We start from the raw sequence: 22,467 nt of genomic DNA, 5'->3' as shown, positions 1-22,467 counted from the left end.
TAAAGCAATCAGTGGGATGATTGCATAATTTCTCCCATTGTAAAGTTATAAAAATGACACTGGAAACTCAAGAGGGCTGAGTACAACTTAACAGTTTTTGTAGCACAGTCATATGGAAAACCACCTTAAGCCGTTATTCAGTACTGGGACCAATGTAGGGCTGACCCTCCCTCACAATTCTTTGTAACTCTTCCTTCTAGCCAAATGAGGGCGCGGGAATGCCCTGGGAGAGATGGAGAAGGCAAGCTTCCTTTCCATTTCCATCTCTCTTGACCGAGTGTGAAGGAGAGGGTGAAAACAAAAGCATATTTGAAGGATGGGGAGCAAAGGTGATTTCCTGTTAGGCTGCATCTGGTGGGGAGTTCTGCTGCCCTCCTTGGTTGGTTTTCACCTTCTGTTTGGTGTGTGGGTGTGTGCATTGGCCAGTGGCTTCATTTTCTGCCCTGAGACCAGTGGGAAATTAAGGGGGGGGTTGTCCAAGGGTGAGAGAGAGGGGACGATGGAGATGGTCTGCTTTCTATTTGTTCCTGAAGATCAAAAGCATCTGGATCCATGTGGGAAGAGCTGCCTTTGGCCGCTAAGTGAAAGTTTTCCCAAAGATGAGGGGGTGTGTGTGTGTGTAGGGGTGTATGTGTGTGGGGGGGAAACTAGGACAAATGAAAAGGGTCTTTAAAAGACAAACGAGAGTAGATTTGTTTGGGGGACTTTTAAGGCAAGCTCTTACGAGCCATTTCTATTGTTGGGGGGGGAGAGGGGGGAAGGGAGAAGGAGAAAGGAGAAAGTTGTAAAAAGAAAAAAGGGGGGGAAAAGGAATACTTAATTCCAGGTGTAGGCAACCTCGGCTCTTTTATGACTCATGGACTTCAACTCCCAGAATTCCTGAGCCAGCCAAGCTGGCTCAGGAATTCTGGGAGTTGAAGTCCATGAGTCATAAAAGAGCCGAGGTTGCCTACCCCTGCTTAAGTCGAAAGGAAAAAGAACGGCGAGTTTTCCCCCGTTAACTCGCTGAGGAATTTAAGCCTGGTGTGTGTGTGTGTGTGTGTGTGTGTGTGTGTGTGTGTGTGAGAGAGAGAGAGAGAGAGAGAGAGAGAGAGAGAGAGAGAGAGAGAGAGAGAGAGAGAGAGAGAGAGAGAGAGAGAGAGAAAAGCGGGAGAATTAAGGTGCTTCCCTCAGCCAAGTTGCCAATTGAGGGTGGGGGGGTGGGTGGGAACGAATCTCAGTCTGAAGCGAGCTTATTATGGGGACTGTCGCCAGGGCTCGTTTTCGGGCAGAACCAGAAGCTTTCCACACACACCCTACCATCCCCGAAACGAAACAAAAAACACGGCGCAAAGCGAGCGAAAGAGGCGGCCGTTTTCCAGATGGATAAACAGAAAGGGGCGGGGGGGGGTCGTCTGCCCGGGAGGGAAGAGGGAGGCAGCCTCAGGTCAGCTCTCTCTCTCTCTCTCTCTCTCTCTCTCTCTCTCTCTCTCTCTCTCTCTCCTAGGAAAAAGTGAGGAGGAGGAGGACGGGGGGTGCGGCGGGAGAAGGGAGGTGGGGCTCTCCGGCCGGGAGAGGTGGGAAGGGAGTGCAAAAGCAGCAGGCGCGACCCAGTCCCACATCAGCGAAGCCGGGCTGGAAGGAGCGGAGCTCGCCGAGCGGCGCGATAGGTCTCTCACACAACCCCCCCCCCCTTCCCACACACCGCCTTCTCCCTCAGCCAAACTTCTTTCCTCGACCTCGCGCGCCTCTCCCGCGCCGGCACAACTTCTTCGCCCTCTTTGCCTCTCTAGCCTGCTGCGGAGCTCTGCTCTCTCTCTCCTCTCTCTCTCTCTGAAGAGGCAAAGAAGCCGCCTTCCCAAAGCTCGGGAGCGGCGGAGGGGAGGGAGGGAACCGACCTCGTTTCCCTCCCGGGCTGTGCGGGGAAAGGGGGGAAGAGACTCCCCGGGGCAGCTTTCGGCACCGCAAGCTGCGTGCGGCCAGGCTGTTTGTAAGGAGTCGCCCGGAGAGGGGTCCCCGAGCGGTTCCACCCACCACCTCCGCCGGGAAGAAAGCGGGCTTCGCCAAAGGGTCGCTAGAGGATGTCGCTGGGTTGCGGCCGCGGCTCCGGGAAGATGAAGCCGCTGCTGCCGCCGCCGCCTCCGCTCGTTGTGTTGCTTGCCCTGGCCGGGTTGTTGGCTTCCTGGGCGCCGGGGACTCGGGGCGCGGCGTGCGAGCCGGTGCGCATCCCTCTCTGCAAGTCTCTGCCTTGGAACATGACCAAGATGCCCAACCACCTGCACCACAGCACGCAAGCCAACGCCATCCTGGCCATGGAGCAGTTCGAAGGCTTGCTGGGCATCCACTGCAGCCCGGACCTGCTCTTCTTCCTCTGCGCCATGTACGCGCCCATCTGCACCCTCGACTTCCAGCACGAGCCCATCAAACCTTGCAAGTCCGTCTGCCAGAGGGCCCGCACCGGCTGCGAACCGGTCCTCCTCAAGTACGGCCACGCCTGGCCGGACAGCCTGGCTTGCGACGAGCTGCCGGTTTACGACCGAGGGGTTTGCATTTCCCCCGAGGCGATCGTCACCGCCGAAGGATCCGGTGAGTTCGCCTTCGCTTTCCTTCCCCCAGCCCAGCCGCTTTAACGCTAAGCTGGGATCCCAACCCTGGCCTTGCCCTCCTGACGCGTTTCTCTTCCACCACCTCCCCATAAAAAGCCTGGCTAGTAATTGGTACCGTCAGGTGTTTTCTGGATCCTTTGGAGGCTTCCGAGTTCAGAATCGCACGTTTTCCTCCGGCCGCCACCACCACCACCTTGTCTAGAGGCCCCTTGGAGAAATGAAATTGGGATGGGGAGGTGGGGAATCCAGAATCACTGTGTTAAGAGGAGGAGGGAGTGTGTACCGTGCGAGAGAAGGGGAAAAGAAATGTGGACAAATTTGCTCAAGAGTTCCTTCTCCCTAAGACAGGGGTAGGCAACCTCTTGGCTCTTTTATGACTCATGGATTTCAACTCCCAGAATTCCTGAGCCAGCCATTGCCTGTAGGAGTTCTCCTCAACTAAACAACTTTTTTTAAAAAAAAAAATTCCATTTATAACCCACCCTTCTCCGAAGACTCAGGGCGGCTTACAAGCTTAGCAGTAGCCTTCATTCTATGTATATGCCTGCTTATCAGGGCTTTCACACACACACCCCAAGAGGCATTATTACAAAGTCAGCTTAATTGCCCCCAACAATCTGGGTCCTCATTTTACCTACCTCGGAAGGATGGAAGGCTGAGTCAACCTTGAGCCTGGTGGGATGTGAACCTGCACTAATTGCAGGCAGCTGGTGTTACTTAAGGAGGCATTAGCCCACTGCTCCACCAAGGCTTGAACTATTGTCTCAAATCTGCTGGCCCTTTCCAATCCAAAAATGAGGACCCAGATTGTTGGGGGCAATAAGCTGACTTTGTAAAAATGCCACTGGGGGGGGGGGGCAAAAGCCCTAATAATAAGCAGACATATACATAGAATGAAGGCTACTGCTAAGCACATTGATTTGTGCTAACCTCACTCATTCACTGTCAGTGGATCCTTGTCTTCTTTCTCCAATTGCCCATCTTTTCCTTATTTGCAAGTTAAACCTTCCCTATCCTTTCAAATTTCCAGGCCTTATTTGTCTATATTTGCCCACAACCTATAAGCAGCAATCTATTGTTATGGCAATCGCTTGTGTTCCCAGCCTTTCCCATCGAACTCTTTGACCTGTGTAAAAGTAGGCCAATCTCTATAGTCATTTGTAATCATCTATCCTTGTACCTTTGTGTGTAGCCACAATGATGCTGATTTACTCTGTAAATCTCTAGCTTGGAAATGAACTTAATCGTAAGAACTGTGAAATGATTAATCAACTTTTCAAATCCTTATCTATCATGCCTGACACATCTCAACAGAGATTGTGGAATCTGTGGTTTCCAGTTGTTACTGCCTGGGGCTAATGAGGGTTGGTCTCCAGCAGCAATTAAAGCAATGAAGTGCCTTTAATTTTTCTTGTTCTAAGTTTATGGGTGTATCTCCATTTCCAGTGTGTAACCGTGATAATTTGCTTTGCTTTATGTTGGTAAACCACAATTCCAGCAAACCAGGTCTTCTGACTCCCTTATTGCCTTTCCATTCCACAATCATAGCTCCTCCAGCCTCAGCCTCCTGAGATGCCCGTAACCTTCCCTAGTGCCTCATATTCTGTTCTCCATCTAAGTTATTGCAAAATTTTCATAGCAAAAAAAAAATTGCAAGAAAAAAAATCTTAGACTTTGGACTCTGTTCCCAGGCAATACTTTCTTTATGATTAACTAAAAATGCTTGTTAGCTTTTTCTGGTTCTGTTCACTCAAGATGTTACAAAAACGTATTTAAGTCTGCATGGGAAGGAAAGGAAAGGGAAGAGGTGATAGTACCAGCTTTAGTGGAGTTATCCTATGTCCAAGTCCCCTGAATGATGGAGAAATCTAGGACACTTTTTTTTTAATCCCATTTATATCCCGCCCTTCTCCGAAGACTCAGGGCGGCTTACAATCTAAAGCACAAATCAATGTCAGTTTGTCCGCAGTTGTAGTGTTACTTGCCCATGCTTTCAGGTTTCTTTTCTGAGGGATGAATTAAGATAATTGGTCTTCTATATGAAGTGAACATTTGCTTAGTGTTGAAGCAAACCGTATTGTATCCTATGGAAAGAAAGCTGCTGCTTAGTGTAAATCGGCACCTTGATTACCAGCTGTGACTTTCACTAAAGACCTAGCTTTCCTCTGCTGTGTGGCTATCACTAGAATGGCAAAATTTGTTTCCCCAAAGTTAATTTCTTTGCAAAAAAAAAAAGTTTTGCAACTTTCTACTTTATTGTTAGGATCTTTTATGTTTTCTTTTGAATTTATTTTGGCAGTGGTTCTTGAAATACTAGTGCTGAAGATGCTAGAAAAATGAAACCGCTGGTTTCTGTTTTAAGAGCCTCCATCCTTCTGCAGCTTCCCTTGCTACTTGCCCTTATTGATCTGAAGAAGTCCCACAGATGGAATGGGTTCTTGTTTTCCTTTGGATTCTAGTTAAAGCCATGGAGGCTGCATACTTATGAAGTGGTGACTGCACAGTGAAATTGGAATAATGGCACACGTACCTTTTGGCCACTTTGTAAATCACAACACTGCAGAACACTTTGTCAGCTACACATGGTATTTCACAGATGTTTTCTTGGGTTTGTTTTTTTTTCAAAAATCTGTTCCATTCAAATAGGGTTTTCCAACCTTGGCAATTATAAGATGAATGGACTCATGGGAGTTTAAGTACATGTGTTTTAAAGTTGCCAAGGTTGGGAAATTCTGCATTAGGATGCAGTTTTAGTCCCACCTTGGGCATGAAGCCAGCTGGGTAATCTTGGGCCAATCACTGTCTCTCAGCCGTAAGAAAAAGGCAAGGGCAAACCACTTCTGAAAATTTGCCAAGAAAAGTACGGAGATTAGTCTAGGCCCGTGGTGGCGAACCTATGGCACGGGTGCCACAGACGGCACACAGAGCCATCTCTGTGGGCATGCATGCTGTTGCCCCAGTCCTAGGCCTTCAGCTGGGTTTTATAAAACCTTTTCGCTTTAGGCCTCCACCGCCTTGTGCAAAAATAAAAGGTTCAATCAATCAATCAATCAATGTCAACTTCTCACGGGGAAAAAAATGTTCTCGCAAAGTTGGAATTGATTGATTGAACTTTTTAGTCCCACCCAGTCTGCCATTACCACTTCAGCCACGCCCACCCAATGGGCCATGCCCACCCAATTGGCCACATCCATCCAAAGGCCATGCCCATCCGGCACCCAATGATACATAAGTGGGTTTTGGGTTGCAGTTTGGGCACTCGGTCTCTAAAAGGTTCTGCATCAAAGGTCTAGGGCTACGCAATTGCTGGAAGTTAGTGGTGACACAAAAGCATATACCAGGGGTGTCAAACTCAATTTCATTGAGGGCCACGTCAGCATTGCGGTTGCCCTCAAGGGGCTGGGTGGGTATGGCCAGGGTGGGTGTGGCCTACTGGGTGGGCGTGGCTAGAGTGCGTATGGCCTACTGGGTGGACATGGCCAGCTCTACATCGTTCGCATCAAGGGTGCCTATGGGGGCCTGGGCAGGAGTGGGACAGATCTGAGGGTCTCTGGCAGAAGGAGGGTCTCTGGGCCAGGGCCAAGGCAGTGGGGGCCGTTCCCTCACTGTTTCCAGGATGGCTTTGCGGGCCACATGAAACCACTTCGCGGGCCGGATCTGGCCCCCGGGCCTTGTGTTTGACATGTCTGGCATATACACACAAAAGCATTATTATTAACTGTATTTTAAATTGTATGAAAAACATGTCAACATATCCTGCCTGGAATTAGAGCAATGTAAAAGAAATATCAGCATTTTAAATAAAGATTAATGGACAATTACATTGTTCAAACGGTATAAAACGATATGTAGACAAGTGCATATATTAAAAAGGAAATAAAGCTTCCTTCACATGGTAGAGTTAAATGAAGAGGTTGTAAAGGTTTCTACTTCAAAAATTTGTGGGTTACTTAATTTTTTAATGAGAGAATGTTTATGCATATAATTTTTTATTTGCAGCCTAATCTAGTGAAAGTGTCTCAGATTTGTATGCCAATCGCCACAAACCTCCATCTTCTCCATTTCCATGTCAACATACTGTTATCCTCAGTCCCTTTGGAACTCCAATAGGAATTAGGAAACAGCTGGTTATTTGTGCTCAGGCACTATGAGAGTCTCAAACTCCAAGAGAAATGTGTATTGGAATCCAAAGGTAGCTTTTTGTGACCAATTATTAAGTTACCATATAGACTTAGCAAGAAGATCAGGAGGATACTTACACATGACTACAATAGGCAAAGCCTACCACAATTAAATTAGTGCCTGCAATTAGTGCAGGTTTGCATCCCACCAGGCTCAAGGTTGACTCAGCCTTCCATCCTTCCGAGGTAGGTAAAATGAGGACCCAGATTGTTGGGGGCAATTAAGCTGACTTTGTAATAATGCCGCTTGGGGGGGAAAGCCCTAATAAGCAGGCATATACATAGAATGAAGGCTATTGCTAAGCACATTGGTTTGTGCTTAAATTGTAAGCCGCCCTGAGTCTTCGGAGAAGGGCGGGATATAAATGGGATTAAAATAAATAAAAATAAAATAAATGAGAGCTTTCAGAAATTCCATTTGGCAAATCTTGGTCAGTGATGATAAAGTAACCTCTTGAGGATTGGCTATTCATTGGTGTAACTCTCCTCCTTACGTTTCCCTAGTATGTTTAAACTTTCTATCATGGCGATGCATGATAAGTAATCATGAAATCCAGAATACAGAGAATCCTAGAGGAAGTTCTCTTTGGTAAGAGATCCCTCTTATACTGATAGTCTCCTGGCTGTGAGCTCACCAGTGATAGTATTGGCAGATGACCCTTAAAATTCCTCTATGTCTTGGGGAAAAAAATGGAGGCTGTCAACTGCAAAGTATACTCAAAACCAAGATTGTTTGTATTAGCTGGCACTGTAGTCTGTTTGCTTTGCTTTGCTTAAGATTTCTGGGATTCAGTTTCTGGTGCATCCTGCCATTTCCCAAAGTTCCAATTAAAGGAGACCCTTTCCATACTGAAAAGGTGGAAAATCTGCAATTTCTCCTATACAGGTAGTCCTCGATTTAAGACCACAATTGAGCCCAAAATTTATGTTGCTAAGCGAGACCTTTGTTAAGTGAGTTTTGCCTCATTTTGTCACCTTTCTTGACACAGTTTTAAGTGAATCATTGCGGTTGTTAAGTTAGTCACATGGTCGTTAAGTGAATCTGGTTCACCTATTGACTTTGCTTGTCAGAAAGTCACCAAAGGTGATCACATGATCCCGGGACACTGCAATCGTCATAAATGTGAGTCAGTTGCCAACTGTCTGAATTTTGATCACATGACCCTAGGGCTGCTACAATGGTTGTGTGTCACATGGCCATAAGTCACTTTTTTCAGCGATCTTGTAACTTTGAGCGGTCACTGAATGAACTCTTGTAGGCCGAGGACTAGCTGTATTACTGAATTACAAGCTCTTAGCATGAAAGACAATCAAAGTTGTTGTTCAACAATATCTGGGACTCTATAGGATCTACATCCTTAACCTGATGAGAAATTGCTTGAAAGCCACCTGAGTTGACAGATGCTCTGGCTCATGCCATTCAAATAAGACAGCTGAGCATAAAGATATATCTATAAGCCAAGAAAGAGCCAGCTTGGTCTACTGTAGTTGTTAAGAGGCTAGATCAGGGGTAGGCAACTTTGGCTCTCTTATGACTCGTGGGCTTCAACTCCCAGAATTCCTGAGCCAGCATGGCTAGATGAAGAGTGAGGACACCCAAGTTCTAGTCCTGCCTTAGACACAGAAGTTAATTGGTAAAATATGGGCCAGTCATTGTTTCTCATCCCAAGAAAGCAAGCAATGGCAAACGTCTTCTGAAAATGTTGCTAAGAAAACTACAGGGACTGATCCATGTAATTGCCAAGGGTGCTCTAAAACAGGGGTCCCCAACTGGGCCGTGGCCTAATTGCCACTGGTCCACGAGAGTGGCTGGCTGGTGCACGCACACGGCCCCACTCACGCGAGCCTTGTTGCAGGCGCTCATGGCCTCGCACGAGCCTCGTGGGCGCTTGCGGCCCCACTTGCACAAGCGTCGCTGCGAACGTGGCAAGTGCTCGTGTGTGTGCAGGCACCCGGACATGCGCCTGCCCCTCCCACAAATTCATCCCCTCCTTCCCCCCCTCCCTCTCCCCACTCTGGGCCGCCAGCCTCCAGAAAGGTTGAGGAAGAGCAGGATTGAGAAATCCTTGACATTTCAAATGCTGGCTCTATATCATGCTTGTGAAACTTATAAACCTTATTTTAATTTTTTTAAAAAAAAATGATTTTCTAATTCAGGAATGGAGGAAAAGTGCTGGATTTGAAACGTCACAAGTATTTCCAGGTTCATACCTTACTCGGGTAAGACTAGAGTGCTCTGAATTAAGATGGAAAAACTGCAGAGTGCACAGGATAAATGTCAAAAGTGCTCCATTGACCACTTTACAGTGACTAAGGAAGTTGTCATTATTGGCTTGCTGACATTTGGCTTGCTAAGTACTTGTCCACGTCCTCAGTTTCCCTATTTGACTGCCTTCATGGAGGTTTGCTTTTCCATTATGCCAGGTTTTTGGAATGGTTGGGAAATATTCTGGACATCATCTGGGCACCAGAAAGCTGAGATTGATAAATTTGAAAATCTAGGCCATCTTATAAATAGTAAACTAGAGCTAGAAGAAAGGAAGGTACATATCTCAGGATAGGTTTGCTCTCTCGCGCCTTTCTAAAAGTACATCGCACAACCCAATCGGTGTATTCCTAACTCAGGGGTAGGCAACCTTGGCTCTTTTATGACTCGTGGACTTCAACTCCCAGAATTCCTGAGCCAGCACGGCTCAGCTTGGAAACCTCTCCCTTTCCCCTCAGCACGGCTGGCTCAGGAATTCTGGGAGTTGAAGTCCACGAGTCATAAAAGAGCCAAGGTTGCCTACCCCCGGCCTAACTGTACCTTTTTACTTCCACCCCACAGCTAGATCTGCACCTTCTGGCTTCAGCTGAGACAATTGGGGCAGCCCATTTCCCCTCCTCAGGCTCATGCTACTCCCCATTCTTAATTTGCCTCGTATTTTGACAACTGGCCTTCAAGCTTCAGCCATTCTAAGCCTCTCTCCCCAGATCCGTCTACAGACAGAGTGTTGACTGTTGTTTCAGCTGCGTTGGGTCTGATACCTGCTGGGAAGCTCTGCGGGCAAGTGGTTTCGAATGGCGGGGAGGGTGAATGTCTCCCATTGAAGCCTCTGCAAAGGTCCACCTCCCCTAAGCACGGAGGTGCTTCCCAAAGTGCCTTCAGAACAGATCCGCACTGAAATCCAGGTTGGCAAAAACGCACGCACCATTAAGAAACCGTCCTATTCAAGGCCACGGAGGAGAAGTCGTTTTCTGTCAGAGTGCCCCAACGTTACCTATTACGGGAGGACCACAGAGAGCACAATAGCTTCATTGAATAAAGCCAGTGTGGAATCCATGAACACTTTCTTTCACTGACGGGGGGGGGGGGGAACATGATGACATTCTTAGTGCTGAGATTTTTTTTTAAACTAAACAAACAAGCTGGCCACTAGGCTGAAGCTACCTTTCTTCCCTCTCCTCTCTCTGCCCACAACCCTCCCCCCCACACACACACACATACACACTCCTTCCAGGAATACGAATTCCTCATCTTCTAAAAGTAGACTAAACAGTGCCTTGAAACTTTGGGAAATGGAGATTACAAACTCAAATTGGGAGTGGGGTGGGGGAGGGGAGACTAATAGGTTTTTGCAGGAGGGGTTTCAGGACCCTTAAGCACAAGCCTTGGGGTCCATGCAAACCGGTGTAACTTGTCGATCAATCACACCTGTATGTATGGACCCGAGGCTTGTGCTTAAATACCCCAGGGCCCTGGGATCTTCCCAGCAAACCTGTCAGTCTCCTCCCCAACTTTAGTTTGCATCTCCATATGGCCAGAAAGAAGTTGGGTTTTGTAGCACTGCCTACAGCTCCTGGGGCTGTACTGTGCTTTGGATATGTCCTGCTAAGTTATGATCACAAGGCTTTAGGGAGAAATCATCTTAAATGCACTGTATATGCAAAAGTGTTTGCTTTGTGATAACAGCCACAGCAAAAAAATAATAATACAGTTATTGTGCAGACATACTCCTGTTCTTGCTATGTCTTGGTAAGACTCTGCTCTGAAATCAGAGAAAGCCCCCACTATCAGTCATTGTGAATCAGGAGGAATATTATTTTCCCCTACACAAGGCTGTTTTCTCTCAGAAGACATCTGTGCAATGGTGGGATTCAGCCGGTTCGCACCACTTTGGGAGAACCGGTAGCTAATTTTTTGTTGCCCAGGCCCACAGTGGACTTCCGGAAGCGGCATCCACACAGAGAACCGGTTGTTCACATATTTGAAACCCACCACTGCATCTGTGGGGCAATGATGGGCAGATCTGAGGCAGGAAGGGGTGGAAGGCAAAGTCAAAAAAGTGAGTGGAGATGTTATTGCATTCAATTCTAGTATCACTTATCTTGACTGATTGCTCGGGCTTCTGAAATTAGGCTGTACATAAAATTAGGGAGTACATAAAATTAGGTTGACAGTCACATGTGGACTAAGAATAGTCTATCTATTGGTTTCACTCATTGGCTTAATGGCAGGTTGCAGTGTTTCCTAATGGCACATAAAGTCATGGGCCAGCTCTTACCACCCAGCAGCTTTCGGCTGTGTTAAATCTAATTTTCCATTACACACAATAAGTGTACAACTTTTCACATTTCCTGTGATTGATCTGCTGGGAGTTGACATTCAACATCTGCAGAACCAAAGATTCCCACTTTTGAAACTAAATGTGTGGACTGGGCCTATAATGGAAGATAGGACCTCCTGCCTTGTCCTCCTGTAACGCCTTTGGTCCAGCCCTTGGTGATTCAAGGCCCATGAGCACACTTCTCCCAAATGAAAAGTTTATCCCTTCAGCTCCATTGAATAGACTAACTCAAGACACTTAGCATGACAGAGTATGAAGTTGGAGAGCAAACTCATCACCAGTCCCGAGCAACCTTTCTTAGCCATGAACGGCTGACTGACAGGCATTCATATGGGAAAAGTTCCCAGCTCAAAACTGCTTCTGTTCACTTCCTGGGACCTCACATCATGGAAACTGCCTTGCCAAGACAGTTTTGCTATCTATTAAGCAGCATGAGAAGGTACCTGATGGGATGACATTTTGGATCATACCACTTTGGACCCCACTAATATTTTAATTTTGTTCTCCACCCTGCTTACCCCTTTGATAGCGAGACAGATTATACAAACCAAATAAATTTGGTTTGTACTACTATTTCTTAGAAGAAGGAAAAAAGAGAAATGAAGTAGAGGCTGGAAATGCAGTTCTCCATGTAAGCCATTTTGTCTTGCTTGTTTTGATCCTATCCTGCCTGTTGTGCACTGGGTATCTTGCAAGCAGGAGGCGAGACGAGAGAGTTCAAACAGGAACATTGCTTTATTGTAGGAACAGGAACAGAACTGAGAACAGAGGCTTCTATGCAGCTATTTATACAACTGGCCACTAGATGGCAGCCAATAGGTTTGAAGGAACCTATTCCCGCTCCAGAGCCAACTAATGGTCGTCCTGGAGACTGCATGTCTGGGCAGCCTGCGACCGTTACAAAAACCCCCTGATTAAGCAATCTCAAACAGCATTCAAAGACACATGGAAATAGTTGAAGTAAAAGGCCCAATACATTACACTGCCCTCCATGGGCACTTGATACCGTTGCTATCTCAAAAGGACAATGGTTATTTTTTATATTGCTCGGTGTTGATAACCAACTTGCTACTAAAACAATATATTTAAGAAAATGCTTAGGAAGGACAACCATTGTAGAAAATGGTGACCTATAATCTCATCTTTCTTGTCTACCAATGAATTTAGAGGAGGTCTGTTTTAAGAGAACATTGAAGGGATTTGGCATTAAAACCTGTGGCTTTAAATATTAAATAATCATATTTATCATTGTCATAGTTTATTCATCCAGTGAATGTCACAGTATATTACTGGGCATTTTCTCATTATTTGGGTTTTAACCAGGAACCGAGAGTTCATGGGGGTATGACTGTAATATTTGGAGGGGTTTTCTGCAAAGTCAGTGTTGCAAATGTAAAACTTTAAAAACTTTAAAATAAATTTAAAACTTTAAAATCACTTCAGTATGGCTATGTGAGCTCTAGTTACAGTTGACTTCCCCCCCCAATTCTTTCAACTTCAATTTGCAAATCCCTATTAGTACTACTCAGTGCTTTTTTTGTTTTTTAAAAAAAGGTGCCGGAACTCACGCACAGCTCCAGCTCCAGTTGAAAGCCCTTTACGTTTGGGGGGTGAGAAACTGCTTTAGGGAGCTTCTGAGGTGCAGATCACATGAGCAGCATCAGCTGACAGACGCCATTGCCATGGCTTTTGAGAGGGCGCTTGTTTGGAGCCGGCATGTCTTCTGCCACCTTGTCGTCCTCCGCCTCTGATGACATAGAGCAGGGGTAGGCAACCTTGGCTCTTCTATGACTCGTGGACTTCAACTCCCAGAATTCTGGGAGTTGAAGTCCACGAGTCATAAAAGAGCCAAGGTTGCCTACCCCTGATATAGAGGCTTCCTCTGGAGCCAGAGTGACCAAGGCAGCGATTCGCTCCAGGAGTCAGTCCTGGTCCCTGATGGCCAATACAAGGGTGAAGACAGGCGGCAGTGGGGTGGGGCGGGGGGAGAGTCCCATGAACGAAGGCAGAGAAAAGGGTCTGCTTTCAGGGCCGTGGAAGTGTTTCCGGGTCAACCTTTGATACGCCCAATTTCCCCAGGCAGCTTCCTTTCACCGAGCCAGAGCTTTACTCATGCTGGCAGCTTAAAAGGAGCCAGTTCTTCCCTTCAAAAAAAATGTGCCAGAACGCCGTTCTGTGGTTCTATGACAGGGGTAGGCAACCTCGGCTCTTGTATGACTCATGGACTTCAACTCCCAGAATTCCTGAGTCAGCTATGCTGACTCAGGAATTCTGGGAGTTGAAGTCCATGAGTCATACAAGAGCCGAGGTTTCCTACCCCTGTTCTATGACAAAAAAAGCACTGGTACTACTACGACTTCAGTATAAAAGATATTCATGATTGAACCAGAAAATTTGAAGACATTATTATTGATTAAAAAAACGCTTATTCTGATTTGGAATGATTTAATTTATAGTTTTTCTTTCCTTAGACATTTCTCAATCTGCCAGCAAAGCAGAAGTCAAATATTTTTGTCGGGGGAAGACAGTACAGCTATTTCTTTACTATAAGAAGAAAAGGGTTTGTTTTTTTCTCTTTCACACTGAGAGAACTGGCCTTTCTATAACGTCCTTGCTCAACCTTTCACTTACCACCACCCCTTTCATTAAATATATTAATTTTACTTAATATAAGAATATAATTGTATTATTGAAAACCAGGGAGAAAAAAATAATCTATTAAACTGGTTTGCTAAATATGGGCGAATTTAAGCCAGAGACTCTCTCTTAGCCCAGCCCACCTCACAGGCTTGTTGTTATGGGGAAAATAGAAGGCAAGAGTATTGGGTATGTTTGCTGCCTTGAGCTATATGTAAAAAAAAGCAGGATAAAAATATAACAATAATACCACTTGAATAATCATCTGCATTGACAAAGTCACCATTAGTCAATTGCAAAAGGTAGTGGAATAGTTTATCTTTAGCACCATCAAACATCCTGCCTATTCCAGATCTGTGGGAAGGACTTGATTGGTGGATAAAAATGCCAAACTCTGTCTAAACATCTGGCTGACTAAATAACCAACTGTAGTAATAAGACTTTATTTTTACCAAGGAAACTAGGTGGGTGTGGAGTGTTGCAAAGATACAAGACAATTAAAGTTGGAAAAAAGGACATTGGGAGAATATGCAAAGGATCATGAAGAAGATGCACTGAAGCTAGTGTACCAGGAAGGTTTAATGAGTACTGGAGAGACTAAACTGGCCTACAAGAAAGACCAAATAAAGAACAGAAAAGAAACGAGATAAGGCAAAATATTACATGCCCAGTACTTAAAGTAAAATAAAAAAAACACTAGCAGGCAAAGCAGATAAAAACAAGACCTGGCAATGGCTAAGAGCAGCAAAGCTGAAAAAAGAGACAGAGGGGCTAATTCTGGCTGCATAAGACCAAGCCTTAAGAACAAATATATGCAAAGCCAGAATTCAGAAGACAGCAACAGATAGCAAGTGCTGCCTATGCAAAGAAGCTGAAGAAACAGTGGACCACCTGGTAAGCTGCTGCAAGAAGATCGCACAGGCTGACTACAAGCAGCGGAATGACAAAGTAGCAACAATGGTGCGTCGGAAAATCTGCAAGAAATACCACTTGCCTGCAAACAAGAACTGATGGGACCACAATATAGATAATAATACAAAATGAAGCTAAAATGCTCGGGGACTTCAGAATTCAAACAGACAAGTGCCAGCCACACAACATCCCAGATTTAACAATTGACAATTAAAAAGACAAAAAAAAAAGAATCTACAGAAGACATGGCAATACTTGAAGACAACAAAAAAGAAGAACAAAAGCTGGAGAAAAATCACAGAATGCAAAGACCTGCAAATAGAAATAGAATGACTGTGGCAAAAGAAAGCAAAAATAGTACCAATAGTGACAGCCACCCCGGGTGCAATCCCAAAACTTCTAGAGCACCACTTGAACACCATCAGCATTGACAAAATCACCACCAGTCAATTGCAAGACGCCGCTTTATTTGGAAGAGTTGTTATCCTGCGATGGTACCTTTAACACCATCAAACAACCTCTGCCTATGCCAGTCCCTGGGAAGGACTCGATGAGATGGACAAAAATGTGAAATCCAGTCTAAACATCTGGCTGACTGTGCAACCAAACATAGTAAATATGCTGCTAAAGGCATAGATGAATAACAGAAGAAATAAAGTGGGTTTGTTTCCTAATGAGGGGTACCTCTCAGCTCATTATAAAGGGCCTATGACGATTCGCCACAGCCAACTCACTGAGAGATGAGAGTTATACTAATATCATAGAAATGGTGGAATAGAAACATTAAAGGATGCAAAAGGAAGGAGAGAATGAAATGCGAATGGCAAAAAATTAAAATATTTTTTAATTTATTTTAAATAATTAAACAGAATTGTTAAATTGTCCCACAGCGAGTTGTCCCCCAGCAATGTGTCCCATTCCGCATTATAAAAGCCCGTTTAGTCATGTTCTGTTAGAACCAGACCTTATCTGAGGTTGAGCAAACTGGCTGCATTCCCACATAACGGGAAGCCAGGAATTATTTTGGCACTGTTTTGCTGAGAAAATCATAATGGCATGCTAAAAAGTCACATCATGGCCTTAGGTCTGAACGCATTCTACATAAGGACAGATGAAGAACAGATGAAGACCTATGTCCAGCATTACACAGTAGCCAATCAGATGCATTCTGGGGAGATTATGGGGTATTCCAGAGAATGTAGGTCTCCCTAATACAAGTAGTCCTTGACTTACACCATTTGTTTAGCGACCACTTGAAGTTACAAGATCCCTACAATTGTTGCTTGGTAACCAGCATGTGTTTACAATGGTTGCAGCATCCCAAGGACATTTGATTGCCATTTACAACCTTCCCAGCCAGCGTCCGACAAGCAAAGTCAGTGAGGAAACCCGGATTAACAACCAGATGATTCATTTAACAATGATATAATTCACTTAAAAACCATGGCAAAAAAAATAACTTGGTTAACTCACTTAACAATCACTTTTCTGGTCCGAGCTGTGATTGTATAAGGAGCCCTGGTGGCGGGGTGGTTAGAATGCAGTATTGTAAGCTAACCTCTGCCCACAGCCTGGAGTTCGATCCTGACAGGCTCATGGTTGACTGAGCCTTCCGTCCTTCCGAGGTGGGTAAAATGAGGACCCCGATTGTTGGGGGCCATAGGCTGACTCTGTAAACTGCTTAGAGAGGGCTGTAAAGCACTGTGAAGCGGTATATAAGTCTAAGTGCTATTGCTGCTGTTATTGTAAGTCAAGGACTGCACATTTATACTCAACAGAGATAGAAAAGGATATCTGAGGAAGACTCCCACCGTATTGGGGATGACTCCAACTTTTGTCCCTCTGCCAATGGAAGGCTTCTGTTAAGTGAAACATGGAAGCAGGGAATTTCAGCAACCATCTTCTCTATATAGCTCAGAATGTGACCTGTTTTGGACAGTTAAGTTTCTTTCTGGAGAAAGGAGGATATGGAAGATAAAGGGTTTTTTTTTGTAGTGCACTCATTTGAATGGCAGGAGCCTCGCATCAAAAGAAAGTCTAGGCACAGAGTGTCACATTCTTGCTATCTGCAGTCTACTTTTGGCAAAAGTCAAAGCAAAACATAGAAGGCCTTTTGTGGTTTCTATGTCTTTTATCTCTTAGTGGGAGTCAGGGAGCCATGTTGCAAGTTTAGCTGTGCTGCAAGTATAAGCAATATTGTCCAATACAGATAATCCTGTCTTAGCACCATCCAAGAAAAGCAACTTAATAATGTGGAAAATCCACCAGATCACTAAGGCTCAAAGATGTTGACATGTCTGTGAACTTAAACAGCAGAGAAATAATTGGAGCGGATGACCTGAACATAACAGAAATAAGTGTAGAAAACGAAATCTTCTACATTTAATAATCAATAGTGTGCAGCGGTCTGAGAAGAGATATATACTTTGGCGCAGCCGCCTTCAACTTTGGCCCCTTTTAGTCATGTTGGGACAGGGATAGATGGCGGTGCTAAGGCTCAAACTTTTACTCTCCCTCCATCTCCTGGGGGAAAAAATGAAATACAGTAAGGCAGGGATGATATATGGCTCTGAGGGGTCCTTGGTGCTCTCTGAGCTTGTTTTCTTGCAGACTTTTCATTACCCAAACTAGGTAACATCACCAGTGCTAGACATCTGTCTCTACACCCTGATTTTATTGGCTTCCTTGTATTAGGAACTAGTCTGTAAATGCAGTTTAAAGAGTATGAACAGAATCTAGAGACAAGATATGAAATCCCACTGAAGGTCTGTTTGCTTTGTCTGAAGCCATTTCCCCTTTTGAAAAGACCCCCCCCTCCATTTCTTTGGCAGAGGGAATCTGATTCTGCAGCAGATTGATTTTCAGGCTTCAGGCAGTTACATCGTCCACACCAGATTCCCTCTTTAGATGCCAGTGTTGCAAGTCAGGTGTCGTATAGATTTGTTCAATAAATAAAATAAATTCTCAAGCATGAATATGTAGCAATACTAATGCCTCCTAGATATTTGCCCAGTGAATATTTTAACCACTTTCGTCTCTCCTATTGTTTTAATACTGCTTTCATTTAACTGAAGGTCTCCAGATATGTGAATTGCAGCTCCCATATTGTCAAGCATGGTCATTTGGGTGTGATGGGAGTTTAGTCCAAACATATTGAATAAATTTGCCAGGCAAGGTGGAGAAAAAAGCAAACACCTTGAATTAGCAGTTTCCAAGAAAACACCATTGCAATTAATTGAGACTACATTTCTAATGAATTAATTCAATGCGTAGCTAAAGGTGCCTACGTTGACGGTTTGATAACATGGGAATGTCTTTCAGTTGAACCCTTTCAAGATTCAGTAGTTCAGTCAATGTCTCAAGGTTTTATTTGGCTGATAGCTCTAGTTACTGTTTTATGAATTGCTATTAAATTTTTGGAGCTGATGTATGCAAATTCATTTCCCTAAGATTGTAGGTTGTGCTCCAGGCTCATTCTTATAATCGATAGCCTATATTTAAAGATCATGTATCCTTGGTCTTTCGGTGTATGAGATTATAGATCTGAAGCAGTTTAGGGGTGATCATTAAAGCTGAGGATATTGTAAGTTGAAGAACAGTAGCAACAACCAATATAGATTCATGTCTTTTATTTTAACATGGTGGTCAATTCTTGTGTTCTCTAGTCCAGCCTTTTCCCTATCGCAGTGGCAGTAAAAAGTGTCCGGAGTATACAACCATAATAGAACTTCTCTATTACAGTCACATGTCACGACAGTCATAAAATATGTTTTATGTGGTCATTAAGTGAAGGCCGCTGTCATTAAGCGAACCAATGGACACGGTTTTGCCAAAAACAGAAGTAAGTGCCAGTTTTGGCAAAACTGGTTATAAACGGGACTGTGTGATTACAGGATGCTGCAAACCGCTATAAATGCATGACCAGCGAAGGAGTGTGACTTTTGGAACTTTGGATCCAGGTCATATGTCCCCTTTTTTGGTTTGGTTGTAACTTTAAACAGCTGCTAAACAACTAGTCATAAATGGAGAACTACCCGTATGGAAAATTCTTTTTATCATAGGACGTTAGACCCTTATACCTGATTTTTTTTTTAAAAAAGCAAATGTAATCTTAGTTCCACTTACTAAAGACACGGTCTTCCTCATTCCATGATTTTAAATCCCAGAATTTATAGAATTTATATTCTATTGGGGATTCTGAGATTTTTCAAGCCCACTCTTCCAAGGATACCGAATTGGGGAAGTCTTTTGTAATGGATGAAAAATTAAGCATTTTGTTATGTCTGTGTTGAATAATCCAGTATTAAAAATACTAACACTTGTTTGCATATTTAACAATCCATGCCAGATTTCCCTATGGATTCTAATAATGGGAACTGTAGAGGCACCAATGCCGGTGAGTACATTGTTATCTAATACCTTTTTTTTGCCTTTTCTTCTTTTTCTTGTTGTTTCCTTGAGCTCAGGCCTCAACAGAATAGAAGCAACATAATAGTGCCCAGATGTTTTGTGAAGGTTTGTAACCAAAGACCATGCTTGTTGGGAATTCTGGGAGTTATAGTCCCAACACACTGGGAAGGAGCCAGGTTGTTTCAGGCTATTGTAAAAACCACAGCAGGAACTGAATTCCATGTGAAGCACTTCACATTCCCTAAAATAACATGGAAATTTTCATCATTATGCTTTGTTTATGTATCTTTAATACCCCATTAAATGGGGCACTGTGGGACAATGTTCAAAGAAAAGCCTTGGACCTGAACTCTTCTGACAAACATTGCAAATGTTCCATAGTGTATTTTTGCTGGTGAATAATGTCTTTAGGCAATATCTAATCAAGTAATCCCTGACAAAGACAATTGGCAAGTTCTTTTGTATAAATAATTACCCGTTCTTTCTGGGCTAGAAATAACACTTTTGTCCTTTTCACAAAATGTGTGTTTGCGTTTCAAAAAACTTAAAAGGTTTCTCCCAACTTTTATATTTTATTTTAAAAATACAATGCTTTTGCTGTAGTAGTTTGTAGTTATTGCATACTAAAAGACATAAACTATGCTGAGAAAAAAATAATATTCTTAAAAGTTGCATTTGCAATGTCCATTTTTTTCTCTAGCTCTAATTCTTTAAGTCTTAAAAAGTGCAGCTAGTTTTCCCTTGCTCTTCCTTATGCCTGGATACCTCTCTCTCACCCGTCAATCCCTAGGATGTCTAGGACTCATCTTTTCCATCAAAGCTATAGACAGCCTCACTTTTGGAGAGTTGCACATGAAACTTTAAAAAAAAACCAACCCACTTTTGATGAGATATCACAGCCAATTTGGAAGAATAGTGGATCCTTTTCTACACATTACTCTAATTCTTTGGCCCATAGCCATTCATTTTTGATTGCTTATCACATCCTTTATAATACTTTTTTGGTCACACTGTTCTCCCAGCAGGCTTCCAAATTATCAAAGGCCAGCTTTAAAAAAATTTCTACTAATGGCCAAGAAGGGAAGTACCTAGGATATTGCTGGAGATGGCACTACCTTGTGGTCCACCCCTTTCCCCCCCACCCCTATTTTGTGGGTGGGGGGCAAGATCCAGATTAGCTTTTCTCTAGATGACCTACCTAGCACTGTATTGTATCAGATCAGGCATTTTCAAAACCCAGCATTTTGAGTTGGACCAGGAAGTCTAGGGGCAACCAATGCAATGACTGAAGAATTGGGGTTCTCCTGCAGTGGTAGCTTGAGAAAACATAGCCAATTTAAGGTAGAATTCCACTGAAGGTGCAAAATGTTCTGAATTTAAAATGCTCTTGAGCTCAAAGCAGCTTATTCCAATTGTATTGCAAGCATCTGTTGATATTCTGATTATCCTGCCAGTCTTTTGAGCTTGGAATACTTCAAGGAATGTTGCTTTCCATTCAGAATAGGGTATTTTGAGCTTATAATGTTTTTTGCACATTTCTTCGCTTTGAATCGGGCAAATAGGTGTGAAAATCTGTAGTGCTCAGATACTTATGCTTTCTGGGTTGTAGACACAAAGAGCCCTGTAGCGATTTTTTATTCCTGTTATTACTAAGAAGGCAAATAAGGTTTTCTTCCAGGTGAAAGCTAGATTAAGTTTTCTTACATTTCTCTGTTGGTTTATTTCTTACCTTGACTGGCAAAGTCGAGAGCAAAAAGATAGGCAAGACATATAAAAACATATGAAAGTGTCTTGGAAGTATATATGTATGTCTATTACAGTGTTTTCTGTATTTTCTACTCAATGATATATAAATAAATGATCAGGCAGCAACTATCAATTTAACTAAGCAAGATGGCAGAGTCCATAAGCTTGCAGTGTAATATCTTGCCTTATCAGAACAGAAGGAATTGTTGAAAAATGCATATTTTGAGGGGGGGGGAAATCACTAATGCAGATTAGTGGGATGGTTGGGACTGATACGGAAGTTTGCCTCTAAAGACCAGCTGTAGCTGACTATGTGGGTGAGGATCTGCCCTGAATTTACAGGCACTCCTTGAGTTACAGCAGTAATTGGGACCAGAATATCCATTACTAAGTAATGCAGTCATGTCCCATGACTGCTTTACCTCGCAGACTGCTTTACCTCTTCTTTGCTGTTATTAACTGAATCCCACCCTGTTGTCAGCAAGGGCCTACCCCAGGGGTAGGCAACCTCGGCTCTTTTATGACTCGTGGACTTCAACTCCCAGAATTCCTGAGCCAGCATGGCTCAGCATGGAAACCTCTCCATTTCTCCTCAGCATGGCTGGCTCAGGAATTCTGGGAGTTGAAGTCCACGAGTCATAAAAGAGCCAAGGTTGCTTACCCCTGGCCTACCCAATCCAAACCATTCCCAAACCCATTGCAAGAAGGCCACGGGCAATTTGGATAAGGGTGTGGGTGGCCTCAGGAAGAAGGCCTGGTGTGACTAGCAGCTGCCTTGGGGAGGATCAGACCAGGCGCAATTGATCAGCAGGAGGAGGAAGAACACAGCAAAAGTAAACTGGGGGTAGCAGGGCCAGCGGAGTGCAAAGAGGCAGAAAGCAGGGAAGCCAAGAGATGGATGGCGAGGGGAGGGGAGGAGAAGAATTGAAGAGCCCCAGTGATTAATTGTTGTACTTATAATTCTATTATAAGTATTATCAGTACTGCTTATATAAGCTGCTAAGTGCCCGTATTTTGATCACATGACCATGGACTCTGCAGCACCCATAATTTCCAGGATTGGGCATAACTACCATTTGTTCAGTGCCAGCTTAATTTTATTTATTTTATTTTATTTTTATTTTTATTACATTTATATCCCGCCCTTCTCCGAAGACTCAGGGTGGCTTACAAGCTTAGCAGTAGCCTTCATTCTATGTATATGCCTGCTTGTTAGGGCTTTCACACACACCCCAAGCGGCATTATTACAAAGTCAGCTTATTGCCCCCAACAATCTGGGTCCTCATTTTACCTACCTCGGAAGGATGGAAGGCTGAGTCAACCTTGAGCCTGGTGGGATGCGAACCTGCACTAATTGCAGTCAGCTGGTGTTACTTAAGGAGGCATCA

At 44.1% G+C, this 22,467-nt stretch overlaps 1 protein-coding gene across 2 annotated transcripts in view; it reads left to right on the top strand.

The window, feature by feature from the left end:
- Positions 1-1,806: 1,806 nt before the first annotated feature.
- FRZB (frizzled related protein) overlaps positions 1,807-22,467 on the top strand; it is a 37,230-nt gene continuing 16,569 nt past the window's right edge. The window contains exons 1-2 of one of the 2 annotated variants that reach the window (XM_083376029.1): positions 1,807-2,565; positions 19,271-19,318. In XM_083376029.1, coding sequence (XP_083232155.1) covers positions 2,061-2,565; positions 19,271-19,318 — 553 coding nt within the window. In that variant the 5' untranslated portion in view covers positions 1,807-2,060. The remainder of the gene's footprint in view (positions 2,566-19,270; positions 19,319-22,467) is intronic. The other variant, XM_083376030.1, reaches the window with a different exon arrangement.

This window comes from Vipera ursinii (genome assembly GCF_947247035.1).
Source record: "Vipera ursinii genome assembly, chromosome: 1".
Classification (NCBI taxonomy): Eukaryota; Metazoa; Chordata; class Lepidosauria; order Squamata; family Viperidae; genus Vipera; species Vipera ursinii.
Note: the sequence above shows the minus strand (reverse complement) of the source record. Positions and strands in the feature narration are given on the sequence as shown.